At 40.7% G+C, this 16857-nt stretch overlaps 1 protein-coding gene across 4 annotated transcripts in view; it reads left to right on the top strand.

Moving 5' to 3' along the window:
- Positions 1–378: 378 nt before the first annotated feature.
- LOC140993522 (CCR4-NOT transcription complex subunit 3-like) overlaps positions 379–16857 on the top strand; it is a 30215-nt gene continuing 13736 nt past the window's right edge. The window contains exons 1-8 of one of the 4 annotated variants that reach the window (XM_073462986.1): positions 379–695; positions 4539–4601; positions 8282–8349; positions 9064–9111; positions 9267–9341; positions 10284–10373; positions 12692–12820; positions 13887–13982. In XM_073462986.1, coding sequence (XP_073319087.1) covers positions 4577–4601; positions 8282–8349; positions 9064–9111; positions 9267–9341; positions 10284–10373; positions 12692–12820; positions 13887–13982 — 531 coding nt within the window. In that variant the 5' untranslated portion in view covers positions 379–695; positions 4539–4576. The remainder of the gene's footprint in view (positions 696–4538; positions 4602–8281; positions 8350–9063; positions 9112–9266; positions 9342–10283; positions 10374–12691; positions 12821–13886; positions 13983–16857) is intronic. The other 3 variants (XM_073462988.1, XM_073462987.1, XM_073462989.1) reach the window with 3 other exon arrangements.

The following is a 16857-nucleotide window of genomic DNA, read 5'->3' as shown; positions in this document are numbered from 1 at the left end:
TCATTCATTACAGATTTAAGAAATTCTGCTTTATTTTCAAACTAAAACACATAATGTTCACATAAAGAGGGATAATAACATTTTAAGAACACAATAAAAACACATGTGTGCTACAATAAGGTTAAATAAAAATAAATCATAAAGGATTCTCATAAAAATGAAAGTAGACTTTAAATAAAATAACTTTGCACCCTCAGATTTCAGGGTTTGGGGTTTAAAACCTTTTAAAACCGCCTCGGATACATATTTTTAAATTAATAAGATACGACAGATGTGAACTCAATTTCCCAGAACACCCTGCGACAAGAAGAAGGCGGGTGGGAGGGTTGTAGAGGAGGGGGGGGGGCGTGAAACAAAACTCAGTTTGACCTTTGACCTTTCCAAACTGTCCAATCGTAGCGGCGGTTATCCCGGAAGTAGTAAAACCAGCGTCTTTTGACAGACAGCGGGCTTCGGCGAATAAAAGCACGCGAGCGGCCGCGGGGGACCAATCACGAGCGAGGAGGGCGGGACTCCCGTCCAGCAGGGCATCGGAGGAGGAGGTGTTCCTGGTGGCCATCTTGGATGTGCGGGGTGATTGTTTAACGAGAAGAATTGACATTTTTTTTTAAAGAAAAACAGCCGTTACACTGAACGCTGAAGATCCACTGGACCGGGACGACGGAGGAAAGAAATCGTGACTCGGAAAAATCCAGGTAAATTGAGTGTAGACCCGGAGGTGATGCCTTAGTGTGCTCCCCCCCCTCCTTTCTCTCTCTCTGCCTCTCTCCCCTTTCCAAATTGTGTCTCCCACATCAAGTAGCGCAGCCGGTGGGAAGCTGCGGCTCTCCGCACCGACAACAGACCGACTCCGGGTCCGTGTGTTAGCTTCAAACGGTGAAGCACAACTTCCCCCCGCGGAGCCCCGGTGTGTGACCGGACCGCGGAGTTTGTTCGGAGGTGGTATCCGCTCGGCTGTCGGTGCCCACAAGGCTGCTGCTGGCACCACTGATGCCCGCATTGTTTATAAACATCCCGGGCTAACAAATGTTTGTGCCTCGGTCCCGAAAACACTCGCTCGGTTCTTCGGTTCGGCTCGTCCCGCGGACCCGTCTAGCTTTCAGATTGGACTTTTAAAATGCCCGAGGAAGGACAGTAAAAGTGTCTGCGGCGGGTCCAAAACTCATGTGGTCCGGGTAAATGTGTGTTAGCAGGACAGCGGGGCCTCGGTCCAGATGTGTGCTACCGTCTGGAAAAGTAATGCTAAAGCTAATTTAACCCGGGTTTTGTCCATTAAAGTCGTGTCTATGAACCAATCTATGCAGTTACAATACTGGAGCATGCAGGTCAGGCTTTGTTGAATCAACCAATTAATCAATCGCTCGATCAATCGATCAGTCAGTCTTTATTAGTCAGCCAGACTGATGTAAGTAAATCTCCTAGTTCAAGTTTATTTCTCCATTCACCTGTTAAAACACGTGTAGTTAAGCTGAAATTATGTTTCTAAAAGGACAAGTGTAAAAAATTCGCAAAACATCAGACAAACCCTAAATAGTCACGTCAAAAACACACAATAAATCTATAAAATATCAGAAAATGGTTAAAAATCTCAATCAGTCTCGTCCTCACGTCTTGTTTTGTCCAGAGCACAAAGATATTCAGTTTACCGTCATAGAAAACTAGGAAACATTTACATTTAAGAGGCTGTAATCAGAGAATTATGACTTGTTGTCTTGTAAAATAATCCTCCAAACAGTATAACAAATATTTAAAATAGCCGTTGTAGTATGTGTGAAGTCCAAAAGTAGTTCAAGACAAGTTTTTTTGTCTTTTCTGGCAGGGACATTTGAGGGAAATGATAAAACAGTGAAGGAGGTGAGACGACATGAGACAAAGCTGGACTCAGGATTCAATATATTTCTAATCAGTAAACCCACAGAAAGCCTAAACTCAATTAATTTATCCAAAGTGAACACCGTCGGCTGATATGAGCGTATCATAGATGTGTCTGCATATACAGCCCTGCAGTAAAACCTTAATTTATGTTTGAGAGGGGTCTTTATTGATCACTGCATTTAAACAGCACCACAAACTACTCAGGGCTGTTTTATTAGACTACAGTAGTTTTAGCACGTGTACGCTCTCAGGTAAGATCTCACACTCGCTGGTTTAGGTTAAATTTAAACCATGATAACACTAAGACATGATATTATCATATAAAAAGTTTGTAACGGTAGAATTTTGTTGTACCTCCTCTGATTAACTCATCTGTTTAACTCAGATCACCGATCAGCAACAGTGTTTGAAGTTTTGGCTGATTTTACCCCCAGATGTTTGATCGCATCGGGATCAGGTGACTTTCGAGGCCGGGTCGACATCTTGAGCTCTTTGTCTGGTTCCTCGGGCCGTTCCTGAGCAGTTTTGGTGGCGTGACGGGGGTTCATTGTTCTCCTGTTGGTCTGTTACGGTGTTTAGGAGGTACATGTCCCCCAGGTTCCCCAGCAAACACTCCATCGTAAAGAGGTGATCAGTGTAATTCACGTCACCTGTCAGTGACGTTTTGGCTGATCGATCTATTAATCCAGTTAAAGTCATTCATGTAGGTTGTTCTTCACGTTCTCCCGCATCAGCAAGAATTCACACACAGTCTCTTATCAGAGAAGACATCTTCTATACACAGATGATAAGTGACATTCACTAGGCCCGGTCCGTGTTTTAATTTAAGATCATTTATCTCTCAAGTGAGAAATAACTCCACCTCTAAAACTAAAAGTCATCTTGCAAAACATTACAAACATATCGCTGTATTTTTAATTTATCTAATTGTTGTTTGGTAAGACAGAAGTCAAAGACAGATTTCACTCTGTGCAAAGTGTATTTCAGAAAATTAAGAAAAAAGCTCAGAATAGAGGAGAAATGATTAAAGTAAGTATGAATAGTATTAAACTATGACATAAAATTGCAGGTGTTTTCTGTTAAGGACACTATAGCACAGGCACATTACACACGAGATTGTCTTTTGATAGAGTGCTGTTTTTGTCGGTAGACGTGATTATAGTACTACTCGTCTGTCTGAAAAGTGAAATTAAACATTTACTGAAACGCCTCCAAGGACCCCTAATGGCACTCAGGCAGCACATTAGACACCAACAGGCCCAGGATGACGATGATAACGCCGTGCGTGAGTGGAGGCTTTTTATTTCCAGCTACTACACCAGAGTTCGATTGGAGAAAAAGCTTTTACAAACTATAAACATCAACAGTTGTAATCGGCAGGCTCTGGCATCAGTCCCTAAAAATCAGCTGTGTAGGCAAAGTGGAAATTCATCTGATCACAATTTGTTACACCAGCTGAAGCGTGATGTACTGACACGGTGGAAATAGGGCACAAGTTCAATCTTGTTCTCTGAGGTTGTTAAAAACAATCTAAAAAAAAAGTAGAAATCATCAGCTGACATAAACACTGAACAGGGTTTGGGAAAAGTTTGCACATTGAACTTCACAGAGAAGTGACACTAAAACCGTCCGAGGGAGGTTTCTTTTAGTTACAGTTACTTTCTCTAGGGACATTTTGGAGGACAAAGGTGAAGCTCAGCTGCAGAGCTGCACCTCTGGATCTTGCAGGGATTCAGTGTGTTGCTCAAAGGCATTTAAGCTTCTTGCACATATGCACCTGTACGTCTCTGATCCCTCCTCTTTCCTACCTTTTTATTGCGCAGTTTTCTTCAGTGCAGTTCATCTTGTTTCTTTTGATCACTGATGTGCATGCTAACATTATATCCTATTTCATGTGAGGGCTGTAAGCCACCACTTTCATCACTATACGTGGATGCAATATGATTTTGATAAGATTCAATTCAGGGTGCTGTGATCGATATGAGAAGATATCAGTTGCAGAAGAAGCTGCCGCCGCTTTCTCACATGTATCCACGTGGATATGAGTGGCTGCATGTCCTGCAGCTAATATTGCCGTCGCCAGAGCGGACTGCTGGGTCCAATTATTTAATTCTGAGAGGGGAATAAATATCCTCATCGTCTTTTTTTGTGCTGCCAGTCATGATCTACTTAAATTTCTACCCAGAACGTTACACCCCTATTAATAGATTAGTCGACGGAAAGAAAATTAGTTGCCAACTATTCTGATAATCAGTTCATCGTTCCAGTCATTATTCAAGCAAAAAATGTCAAACATTTGCTGGTTTGAGCTTCTTAAATGTGAGAATTTGCTGCTTTTCTTTGTCATTTATGACGGTAAATGAAGAGTCTTTGGGTTTTGGGCTGTTGATTGGACAAAAGAAGTCATTTGATGATGTCAGTTTGAGCTCTGAGAAAAAATGTGATGTGCATTTAATGCGCTAAACAACTCGATTAACCATGAAAATCTTTGCCAGATTAATCCATAATGAAAGCAATCTTTGCAGCCCTATTTCTTAGGGTTGCTATTTAATATCTGCAAAGATTGCAGGTGAAAAATAACACATGCAGCAGTGTTAATGGGTTTTGTGAATGTCCTTAAAATAAATGCGTAATGAAAAAATGTTGTCTCTTGTTTTTTGCAGTGAAAGAAGGCATGAAGACATCATCCTAGTCATAAGTCATGGCCGATAAAAGGAAACTTCAAGGTGAGATTTCTGAGTGTGTGTGATCAAACACCTGAGGTGATTCACTGTGGTCTCATCAGGTGCCAGGAGGGAGAGGTTTAATACAAATTAAAATACAAGGGACTCCACATTAACAGAAGAACCTGTCAGAGTCAGTGTGTAATTTATGTTGCTGTGATTGGAAAGTCCCATCATGGCATCTTTCTGACACACTCCCCCCATCTGTGTCTCTTTATAGGTTAAGCCAATGTTAAAAACTGTTTACAGCTTTAGTGTGATCACACCTTCCCCTGCTCGCGTTATGTCACGTGGCGTAAAGTGGAAAAATCCTACCGTGGTGTGGTTAGAAGAAAACCAGGGCTTTTAAACAAAACTCACACGGTTTCACAAGTAACTTGTTTACGGAGTTGTGTAAGCCGTCAACCTGCCAGGTCAGCGCTTTTTTGGCTCCAGACGGAAATAAATCTTGTTTTGGTTCCCGAAGCTTCAGCTCACACATGTTGAACTAACGTGAGCTTTCTGACACTTTTTACCTTCCTGGTGTCAGCTGTTAAAAAGAATACATGAAGGAAAGGCTCAATAGGAGCCTTGGTGCGGATGATCGTCACATAATTTTATTACATCCTGATTTCCAGGGTTGTGCAGTGTTGCATTTTGGGAATGTTTTCAGCCGTAGGATTGGACTTTATCCATCCTCTAACAAAATGCACCAACATTTTCGTCAAACTGAAATAAATAGATCAACCTAAAAGTTAAAAAAACATACGTTTATTATAACGAGTCACACCCTGACTTCCCAGAACATCTACCGTACTATGATACAGCGTCAGTATCGCAGTACTAAATGAGAGTTAATGATATCGTCCACTTTCATCTGAAGGCTTCTGTTTGTCTGCTTCCCCTGGGTTGGTTCGGTGGACGTGACGCTGCCTCTCTGTGCACAGGGTGACATTGTGTCCGTGTGTGTTGGCAGACATCTGCGCAAAAGTCTGCTCACGATGCTGGCACACTTTCACAGACACCAGAGCATGTTTCAGGCTTCACACAGACTCACTTTGTTTCTAGTGAGAACAGTCGGGATCTGCTGCTCTTCTGCTCTCTTTCTCAGAGCTTTTATTTTAAAAAATTTAAACGGGGTTACCGAACCAGTGAAGCTGATGTGCACAGCGCTGCGATGATAACGCATCCAAAAGCACAGCAGGCTCTGTAACCGGACCCGGACCTTTGTGTACGGGCAGAAAGCCTCGAGGCGCTGCTGTCCCACACAAACTTCCCTCAGAGTCCTTCACTGTGATGTGATTCTCTGCTGACGTTTGTCACTGCCGGCTGAAAACACACTTTTTGACAGGATTGATGATTCTCTGTCAGCATCAGTCATCCCTTCATGTGCGTTTCTGTGACTCCTCCAGCTGAACGGCTGTCATATTGAAAGCTGAACACACACACAGCTCCCCTAAAACACCTTCACGATGAAGAGAAGATCAAGAACAAGCACCGACTCGACTCTGTCAAATTGTAATGTATTATTACAGAGGAGGTAGACTTTCATCTAAAAATAACCCACCCGCAGCAGTATCTTAACATCAAGGCTGTTTAAGGTCAAACTAGAGTTTGTGCTCACAACTCGGTCACAGCCACAGTCTGTTCTCGACTTCACCGGCTGCTGCGTCTTTCCTCGTCACTCCTCGTTTATTCATCAGCAACCGCACAATCAGTGAAAACAGTATCAAGAAAAAAGAGTTTGAAAGGGTTTTTCTAGTGTCTTGAAACAGGAACTCTGGTGTTCTGCAGAATCTCAGACTGTCATGTGAGGGAAAAATATTTCATTATATCCTCCGTGCTTCCTGTAGTGTCCCCAGTCCTCCACGTCAAGTTTCTGTCAAACTGTCCGACCTTTTCATAACAACACAGTTACACAGACATAAAACCAGAAGGTGTGTGTGCCACAGAAGGAATAAATAAAATAGTCAAAGCAATCCAACCAATTATGGATTTTTATGGCTGATTCAAATATTGATACCCTGAGTAAAAAAAAAAAAATCCCATTATTATTCGAGCTCCAGCGATTAATTTATTGGTTGTCAAGTATTTAATCCGTCATCAACTATTTCGATAATCAATAATCGATTAATCGGGTTGAGTAATTACAAAAAAAGGCTGTTAAAATGTAAAAAAAAAAGTACGAATATAATGAAATATTTGTCCCTCACATGACGGTCTGTCGAATAATTACAAAAAAAGGTCAAAATTCTCTGATTCTAGCTTTTAAAATGTAAATATTTTTTTCTCAGCAGTGTGTGCGATCGTTGACTTAGTTTCCTTCTTAAGTCTGCTTCTTAGTTTTGTTATAATGTTATGTTTTGTTATGTCTAGTTTTATTTAACTATAATAACCTTGGTAACACAAATTATTGGAAAACCCGAGATTATTCTATGAAAGAGTTCTGACATTTTAGAAATGTACATTATCGATTTTAACAATTCACCAACAATAAAAAACATTTTAAAGTTACTGTAACCTGTAATTAGCATTTAAAATCATAGCTACGACACACAAATACAGTGAAATATACACATAGATTAGCAGCCTATGCAACATTCATGTACTTGTACATGTACTGTACTACTATTTGATAAATATCTCCTCATCATCAGTCTTATGATTTGTTGCTCATGCGTGCGTCTGTCTCCCTTCTCCAGCTGCTCTTTTGCACTTTCTGTCTTGTTCATACTCTGTTGTTGACGGAGACAAACAGACAGCTGCGCACAACCTGCTGCTCAGTCAACGTCACAAATTAACACGATGCTGCCTTCATGGTGCTGTCAGAAATATCGGGATTAAGAGCTCAGAGAACGTACGAGACATGATAAGTCAGGATTTTCTGTGATCAAGACGTTTAGGAGGTGTGATGATTTATGCGCTGAATGTTCTCGAATGTGCGACGTGACAAAACAGACAACTTCTACAGTTTCACACTGCACTGAAACCATCAGCTCTGTGGCATGAACAGAACAAATACATAGGTCATAAATAATCAAAGAGAACAAACAAATGAGCTCTTTCCTGTTTACATTTAATACCGAACAGCTAATCTGCATCGCATGACGAGGGGGAAACATAAATCTGGGACACGTCGGCGATAACGAAGGCTGAATCCGTTTCTCTTCCTGTCGCTCCCTCATCCGTCCTCCTCTGGTTCGACTCTCCGCTGTTTACTCGCTGCAGTTTCAACATTTCAGGTCTCGTGTGGCGTTTATATGAGGAATGTTTCCAGTTTATTAGGGACCCGTCGCTAAAAGGAGTCTAACACATCCGTCAGCGTGAACTCTGCTTTCACGAAGGTCATAGTGTTCTACTTTTGTTTGAGCTGAATGTTTGTGTGCAGACGATATGTGCCTTTTGTGTGTTGTGTTGCATTATGTAACTTCTCACTATGTATATGTTTAATGAGATGTCAGACACACTTTGTAAACGCCCTGTTGTTTTTGGGAGTGTCTGTTTCTTGTGTTTGTGTTACCTAAACAACTTTCCTGAGTATTATCTTTTTTGAAAGGTGTGTTCAGATTTTACCTGCAGATAATCAGCTCTTTCTAACTGGCTCTACTTGTTTTGACGTGTTTATATTTATTTCCACGTGATTTAGTATCGTTCCCTCTTTTCGCTCATCCTCTCTGTTGTTCTGCTCCTTTCTTCTCCTCCAGGTGAAATAGATCGATGTCTGAAAAAAGTAGCGGAAGGAGTTGAACAGTTTGAAGACATTTGGCAAAAGGTAAGAAAAGATCATCATTGTGACTGTGACAAATGATTCATTTTGCTGACAATTGTTTAGATTAATTTAGTAGATTATAAGAAGACTGTGTAAGAAATCCCAGTAACTGATTACCAGGGCCTGTTTCTGTCTGATCCACAGTCCAAAACAACAACAAAACATACATTTACAGTGGTTGAGCTCAGAGAAATCATCGTATTTGAGAAGCAGGGATCAGTGGTCTGTGACTCTTGTGAAAACACAAAACCGCCTCATGTTAGACGCTGGAATTTGGGATTGTTTTGGATTAAAGAGCTTCTGTAGTCATAATAGTTGAAAACAATTCAACCATTACCACAACAGAAAGCACAAAACTCATGATACAGATAATAAAGCGAGTGATATCACAACAGGCCCTGAGCTAACGGCAGCACAGAGGCCCAGATTGTCTGTTGTGCTAATAAAGAGGCAGAATATCATCAGAACTTAGCTGCTAAAGATCCCAGTTGCCCTTTTTTCCTTCATTACATCTTCTACATATCGTATAGTTTTCTCACTACAAGTCGATTTGGCTTTCCAGAGGCTTGTTTAAACCCCATAAATCTCCAAGTTCTATTTGTATTACTCTATTTGTCTTTATGCTTATTTTCTAATCAATTTTGTCTTGTGTGTTTCTTTTTCCCCCCCACTTACTCGTTTTACTTTGCTTCTACAAAAAACATCATTTCCACCCAGAGATTAATTGGGTTGTCCCAAAATGAACAAAACAAGTTTGACAGACTGGTAAAACTTTTCTCAGACTGCATTATCAATCATCATGTACAATTTTCTATATATATGTTGAATTTTGAGCTCTTCTTTTCCAAAGCGAGAGCATGCTCTGTGTTGTTTTCATCCAGACGTGTTTGAGCCTCTGTGGTTTTTTTTTTCCTCCACAGCTTCACAACGCAGCCAACGCAAACCAGAAGGAGAAATATGAAGCAGACCTCAAGAAAGAAATTAAAAAGCTACAGGTAAATACAGAGAGACGGTTCACATCAGATCCAAAGCCTCCTGCAAGTGATGTTTTCCCATTGAAGAGTTGATGAGGCTTAAATCCTCTCAGGGCTTCCCTCAAACAAAATAAGTAACGAGAGCAGATGTGCTCTTCGGCGTCTCGTAGTGAGTTTGTAAACCTGCTGTCTTTCTTTGAACGCACCGGTTCAGCAACTTTAGTAAATGAAGCTGCTGAAGAAACAACCGAAAAACTGTCAACACCAAACACCGCCACAAGTATTTATCTATAAATGAAAATATGAGCCTTGATACATTATTGTTTTATTTTTATTTTCACACTTCCTGTGAAACCTGATGAGACTCAGAGAGGCTCCTCAGCTGAGATCTACAACCTCCGTCTTGTTAATGAGAAACATCACGAACACGACGGATCCTTAAACCTGCTCAATAGGTCCGTGTTTAATTGAACAACAGTAGGGAGAGTGATTATATGATTGTGCAGACGCCAGGAGTAAATGAGGTCTAATTTCCAGCCAATCAGCAAGTTAAACAGAAGCAGCAAGAGATGACATGCAGAGGTCTGACGTCTTTTCAATTTGGGCTCTGAAATTGGATGAAAGGAAAGTGATGTTTGCTGATTTGAAATTGTTTAACCTGACCACACATAGAGGTGTGTGTGTCTGTGTGTGCGCATGTGTGTGTGTGTATTAAATATCGTCACGGTCAGCCAGAGGCAGCGTGTGCTTCCTCTCTGTGTTACCATGAGGACCAAACTCCAAGCCAAGCCTGTTTGCTTCGTGCAGACTCAAGATCACCATCCATGACAGCTGAAGAGGAGTCTCTACACGTATTCACTCATGTATCTCCCAATCTCTCTCTCTCTCTCTCTCTCCCTCCCCCGCTCTCTTTCTCTCCCTCTTCTTCTTCTTCTCCTTCTTCTTCTTCTTCTGGTCCCTCAGCGTCTTCGAGACCAGATCAAGACGTGGGTGGCATCCAACGAGATCAAAGACAAAAGGCAGCTAGTAGAGAACCGTAAACTTATAGAAACGGTGAGTAGGAACTGAGCAGAGGAGAGGTGCACTCCCTGCAGGACACATGTCGACTCTGGAGGATTGTCTTTTGTTTTGAGCTCTGGAAAGTCTTGAAAAGTCTCAAAAATAGAAAAAAAACCTCGTCTTATTACTGTCATGTGTGTGAATTTTAGTGATTTACCCTCGTAGTTTGCAGAACTTTTAAAGTTCAGTCTTGACCTTTTAAAACAACAATCATTAGTCTGCATTATGAAGGTTTTTGCAGCATCTAAATCTAAAACTGCATTTGTTTCTTACATGCAGAGTAGCAAGTAGGGATGCAAATTTAAAGTCATCTATTTAATGGCTAGTCGGCTTCCTTAATGCAAAATCAGGGCAGGCTGCATTAAGAGATGAAAGAACAGATAAAATAAACAAAGTTACTTGAATAATAAACTAAATCACACAAAATAACGACTTCATTTTAATTGCAGAGCTCCTGTCTGTCCCTGTTTAACAACTGGGCCAACAAAATCCAGGCCCCATACTGAGGATATTAAATGGCTAAAATGTAATAATATCAGTTTGTATAGAATATCTTTTCAAATAATTGTAATTAAATACATTTTCTCATAATAGTATTTTAAAAAAAAAATATATTTGAAAAGCAACTATCTGTTATAAGATACTTTTTAAACATTTGCGTCCATCTCTGATTGTCAGTTAATATATTTTTAATCGATTAAATTCTTTGCAGCATTAATGATTAATTATTTACAACCCTAGTAACAACGGCTTGAACAGTAAAATAATTACAACATTGCACAAAAAAGAGAAAAATGTCTGCATGCATATGTAGTATCGAAATGCACCAATAATATTATATATAAGTGGATATTTTTAGTAATTAACTTTATCGTCAACTGTGGAAAATTGCCTCGGATTTCACTACATGGCATTAAAAATCAAGTCTTACATTTCAGGCATGACTGTTAGTTTGAGTTTAGAGCCTTCTAGTTCTCATTGTAAAAATTCTCAGTGTTGTAACAGCAATTTACTTTGATCTATGTCAAAACTATGCTGTGTTGGGTCCTTGAATTTGAAGGATTTGGGCTGCAAAGTCTTCCAAAAGTCCTTGATTTGATATTTAAGAACATGTGGGAACCCTGAAAAGAAGAACTGAACAAAAAATCCCACCGTGGTACATAAACGGCAAAATAATTCTTCAGATTAGTCCTTTATATTAGGAACTGCACCCAGGAGACGCTCATTACGGCATTCTTCATAGAGAGCTGGGAAACATGGGAGCCGGTCCGTTATTCAACACCTGTTCTTTAGCGTAACTACCCCGCCTGCCAGGCCGCTGAGCCACGTGAGTCTTTGATGAGGGCTATTGAGATGGACTGAATGTGAGCCACCTGCCCGCTCAATGAGGGACGAGAGCAACTCGCCAGCTCCCTCTGATCTCGACGAGCTGGTTTTTATCCCAGAGCTGCTCTTCAGGACTTCCTGTGGTTTTGTCGGTTGACCTGAAATTATACGTTCGGTCACAAGAGTCGTGCAGGAAGCGGCTGGGGTTTGTTGGAATCATGAGAAAAAAAGCAGAAGAAGGGAAATCTGTCGGATGTTAAGGCAGAGATACAGGATGTGACCGAGATGAAGCAGGCTTGTAAAATGAGTGCAGTTCAGAGCCTCGTCTTCAAGGTCTTTAAGGCCTTGAACGTGTCTGAATAGAGGTTTGGTGTTGAAATCACTGCAACCTTCAGCCACTTCACTTCAGAGTGGACTCAAATGACTCCTCAAGTGCAAGACTTCAGTTTATTATTGCCGAGTCCTCCTGTTTTACAACTCCATCACAGTTAAAACTATTTAAAAAGTAGAGATGCACTGATCGACGGGCCAGGCAACAGCAGATCTGTGATTACTGTAGTCGGACGGTTTTTCTGCTCGTAGTATGAGCGTTCAAACAGGTGCTGGAAATCCTTGAAAATGCTTTAATTTCAAGGTTTGGAAAGTGCTTGGATTTTGGATAAAGAGCATAAAAACTCATTGAAATTGTAACTAAATTTCTGTCTTAAATTGTTTTATGGTAGCTAACTTTTTTGTCACCGTTCTGTAGAATACCGTAACAAAACATTATTTTGGTCGTCTGATTTAATGTGACGAAATTAGTATATGTATTGACATAAATATGTAATTTACAACAAGGTTATTTGAAGGAAAAGCTTGAAAAAGTACCTTGAAAATGCCTGGAAGTTGCTTGAATTTGAAAATCACAAAGGTGTATGAACCCTGTAGATCCCTTTTTCATTTACACGCATGTTTGTCTTTTTGTCTGTGTGTGTTTCTGCTTGCAGCAAATGGAGCGGTTCAAAATCGTGGAAAGAGAAACCAAGACGAAAGCGTACTCAAAAGAAGGGTTGGGTCTGGCCCAGAAGGTGGACCCGGCCCAGAAAGAGAAGGAGGAGGTCGGCACGTGGCTAACGGTGAGCTTCTTTCTCATGACCTGGTGTGTGTAGATGGAACAGCAACATTTTTCCATTTTAGCCAGTTTATTTATAGAGGACATTTAAAAACAACAAACACAGACGTTGTAGGTTGATGTCGTCTCTCTGCTCCTTTTTTTAAAACTAATTATAAAATATAAAAACATGTTTTGTGCTTTCTAAATCCTGAAACGTGTCCTCTTAAGTGCCATTCAGAAAACACTAAACATTACTGCTCCCTGTTCGCTCCTGTGTGTTTTTCTACAAATGTATTTTCTACTTTTAGCTTCACTCAGATTGTGCAAACATGTAGGATTGTAAACTCCGGTTCAAGCCTCATTTTAGTTAATTATCACCCGTCATTATATGCAGCGCGACACAGGTAAACAGAGCAACAGGCTGACGAACACGGTATTCTCTAAATGCAAATTGGAAACCTGCTGCAGAGAAAGTGAATTGAGTCAGACTGGACGTGTTTTTAAAACATTTCTAACTAAACGTGGAACTGAAAGTGAGTAAAAGGAGGAACAAAAACCAAAATTAAGACCAAACAGTCTCAACTTTCACGAAAACAAAAGACTGAAAACCTCATTAAGCAGCAGCCACTTAACACTGAAACATCACAGCTGTGCTCTGTCTCCACAAAGAGATTTCTTTAATTGAGACGTTGGTGACACACTGAGAAAAAACATACCGTGAAGGGAGAGTTGGGTCTTATCCTCCTAGTTATCTTCGTACAGCTGAAATGTGGCCTTTTCTTATCTTGCTGCTCTGGCAGAGTGAAATGAAACGATGTCTGTAGCCACACTTATTGATATTGATATATATACATCAATTACTTTCGCTGACCTCAATATTGGATTGAATTAAAAGATCATTGCCCTTTGCAAAGGGTGTACCTACTTCATTACACTATTACATTATCGTGATAAAATGACAATAACATCGTTAGTACAATTATTTCTGGGACGATACATTTTCTAACAGCAGTTATCGTACGAGGCCTTTAAGCAGCTGAGTGATTTTTTGATGTGAACTCTACTTTTCTTCCTGTCGTTTCCTCCAGAACACGATAGACACGTTGAACATGCAGGTGGACCAGTTCGAGAGCGAAGTGGAGTCTCTTTCAGTCCAGACCAGGAAAAAGAAAGGAGACAAGGAGGTCAGTGTGTTCTCCTCTCTGATCCATTCACTCTTCCCTGCTCTGCTCTCTGTCTGCTCTCCGCCGGCTGCTTCTTTGTCCCCGTTTGTATCTGACGCAGGTCGGTCGGTCGGCCGGCCGTCAGCCTCGCAGCTCTCCTCTTTTATCTCCCTCGCTCCTCTCTGTCGGAGAGGTCAGACACCGTGTCCTCCATTTATCTTCTGCATCTGCCCTGACGAGGATAACCTTGCTGACCACTTCTTTCACTTTCTCTCTCACTCACTTGTCCTTTAAAGTCCTCTCCAGGGGACTCCTTTATAAATAAAAACCAACTCTTTGACTTTATGCTTGGCAACTGGACAGTTTATTTCAAAGACCATGAGAACAAGCAGGTCCAGCGTAGGTACGCCCGTCATACCAGCGTTCTCAGGAAAATGACTCTTTTGTTATGTCACAGGAAATATTTGCAGCCAGCTCTTCTTGGCATTAAGACCATTTTCTCTGCAACTGGCTTGTATTTGTTCTAAGGACCTTTTTATAAATGAGACCCAGAGGGGATTATTTTTGTCTAATGCTTGTGCCATTAGCTTCGCTGGCCAAAAGCGTAGGACGGCGTTTCTCTGTGGACATCATCAAAGAAATTTAGCGCTGAAGTGCTGATATGACTTTCTGATCTCCGGTTTCACACGGGCACCAAAACGACCACCGCCAAGGGCAAAAAACAGCAGGAAGAGTAATATCCTGGGGCGATAGTATTTAAATGAGTGCCACCTTTTGGTTTGAAACAAACCAAACTAGAGCTCCACAATATGCAATATGGCCGAGTGCAATATCCACATCACAGACTTTTTGATAAAGGTAAAATGTGACAAGACAAACAAATCTTGAAAAAAAAATCAGTAAAAAATGAAAATTGTGAAAACATTGTTCTGCCTTAAACTAAACTGAATCCTGATTGGTTTCTTCTCGAGTATCTAAATGCAGTAGGGAAGGTGAACTTGAACAAATCTGAATGCAGGGATGAAAAGGGGAGTTTTTCTTTCTATTGAGCTGCACAGCTGATCGACCCGGGTGTCTGCAGGTCAGTAAAGAGTCCAAAAATGTCTTCAATACTATTTTATAAATTTTAGTACTTCAAAGTCATTGAATAGTCTGAAATTTTAATTGTGAATCTTAATCAATGTGAAGCTCTTCACATTTCTGATGGGGAAAGATCGATTATCGCCCTGTGGCTGATATTCAGCATCATTCTGATTATTGGTGTTTGAAATTGCAGCACTTTGACTCTGATGCAGCGTCCTCTGTCTGTACTTGAATATACAGAATCAAACACAGACTATACAGCTGATGCTAATGCAGGGACGTATTATTAACACAAAGCTACACGTTATGACACACATGCAGCTGACATTCAGACCGTGAGGGGAAAAATTAGGCAAAATTTGAAGTTAATACAGACGGAAACTCTTTCATGAAAAGTAAATCATAATGACTTTGAGCAGATGTATTATTTTAGTCAATCAGTGTTTAGAGTGGAGCAGATTTTAGATGAGCTTCAGAGACTTTAGAGTAAAACTTAAACATCAACATATTTTATAAATGAAGGTTTTTTCCTGTATGTTAGAGGAGTTTCTGGGCTCCCGCTGCCCTCAGAGGTGTTTTTGGTTCTCAAAGAGCTTCTTATACTTTTTTCTCAGTTTCTGATGTGTTTGATTTTACGCAGTTGGAGTCGGTGGATAAACGGCTCATTGGCTCAGCCCGGATGAAAAGCTATAACTTGCTGTAACCATGATCACAAGTCCTAAACCAATAAGAAATAAATCTCTAGAGCTCAAGTTAGTTTGCGAAAAGCTTTTTTCTTTGTTTTCTGCCTCCAGTGCCAGGTGTTAAACAGATCCAAATAAATCCCTTAAAGGGCATTTTAGTCTGTTTGAGACAAGTTATCCAGGTCCATGTTTGCCTCAGTACTTAATTTAAGACACGTGGTCACATTAAGAGGTCAAGGTTAGTCTTTGCGGCCTGGTGCACTCAGCACAGAGGCGTCCTCATGTTCCTGCCATGTGCCGGTGCAGCATTAATATGTATTGTGATGAAACACATTAATAAGTTCCACTCTGCTGCCTCCACTAATGCAGCCCAGCAGCAGCCGCGCAGCATACATCTAAAGTGTACTGCCTGTGTGTTTTAACAGCCATAATGTGTTTTACAATCGCATCAGGTCAGCCTGTGATCCGCAGAGTTGCATGTGCGCTCTGATTCTGCTGTCAAGGTCTTAGTCACAAGAGGCATCCACATGTGTTCAGGTTTGTCCCAGTACCCCCTGGACCAACACCGTTTGGACCTGAAATACAGAAAGAAAAAAGCACAAACGAAAAACAAAACAATATGCAAAATACATGACATGTAAGTGCTTGAGAACATGCATGAATTAACTGTGGAGGAGAAGAATTAAATATTGAAGTCAGAAGTGGTGCTGTGCCTGTGCTGTAAGATGCATGAAGCCGTAAAGTGCACATGTAGCAGCGTCTCCTGCCCTCATGCTGCCGTTCCTTTCACCCGTTTCCTCCTGTCTGCATGTTTCACTTTAAAGTTTTAACAAGCTTTTTCCTTCCGCTTGTTTTAACATGTTTGTCCTTGATAATGCAATCAATAATAGATTAAAATGTTTGTTTGGCATTAGAGTAAGGTGGCTTATATTCCAAGGTTTTTTTAAATATGAACATTTTATACCAAATATTACAAATTAAAATCTATATCAAGCATCTGATTCAATGTAAAGACATTAAAACTCTCTCCTAACCAAACTGAGAACGAAAGGAATAAAGGAAACTGAGGAAGGAAGAGGTGTCGGGTCTAATATTCGAGGTCTCTCCACTAATCGAGTTTCTTTTCCTGC

The sequence above is a fragment of the Pagrus major genome, chromosome 3 (assembly GCF_040436345.1).
Source record: "Pagrus major chromosome 3, Pma_NU_1.0".
Lineage (NCBI taxonomy): Eukaryota > Metazoa > Chordata > Actinopteri > Spariformes > Sparidae > Pagrus > Pagrus major.
Note: the sequence above shows the minus strand (reverse complement) of the source record. Positions and strands in the feature narration are given on the sequence as shown.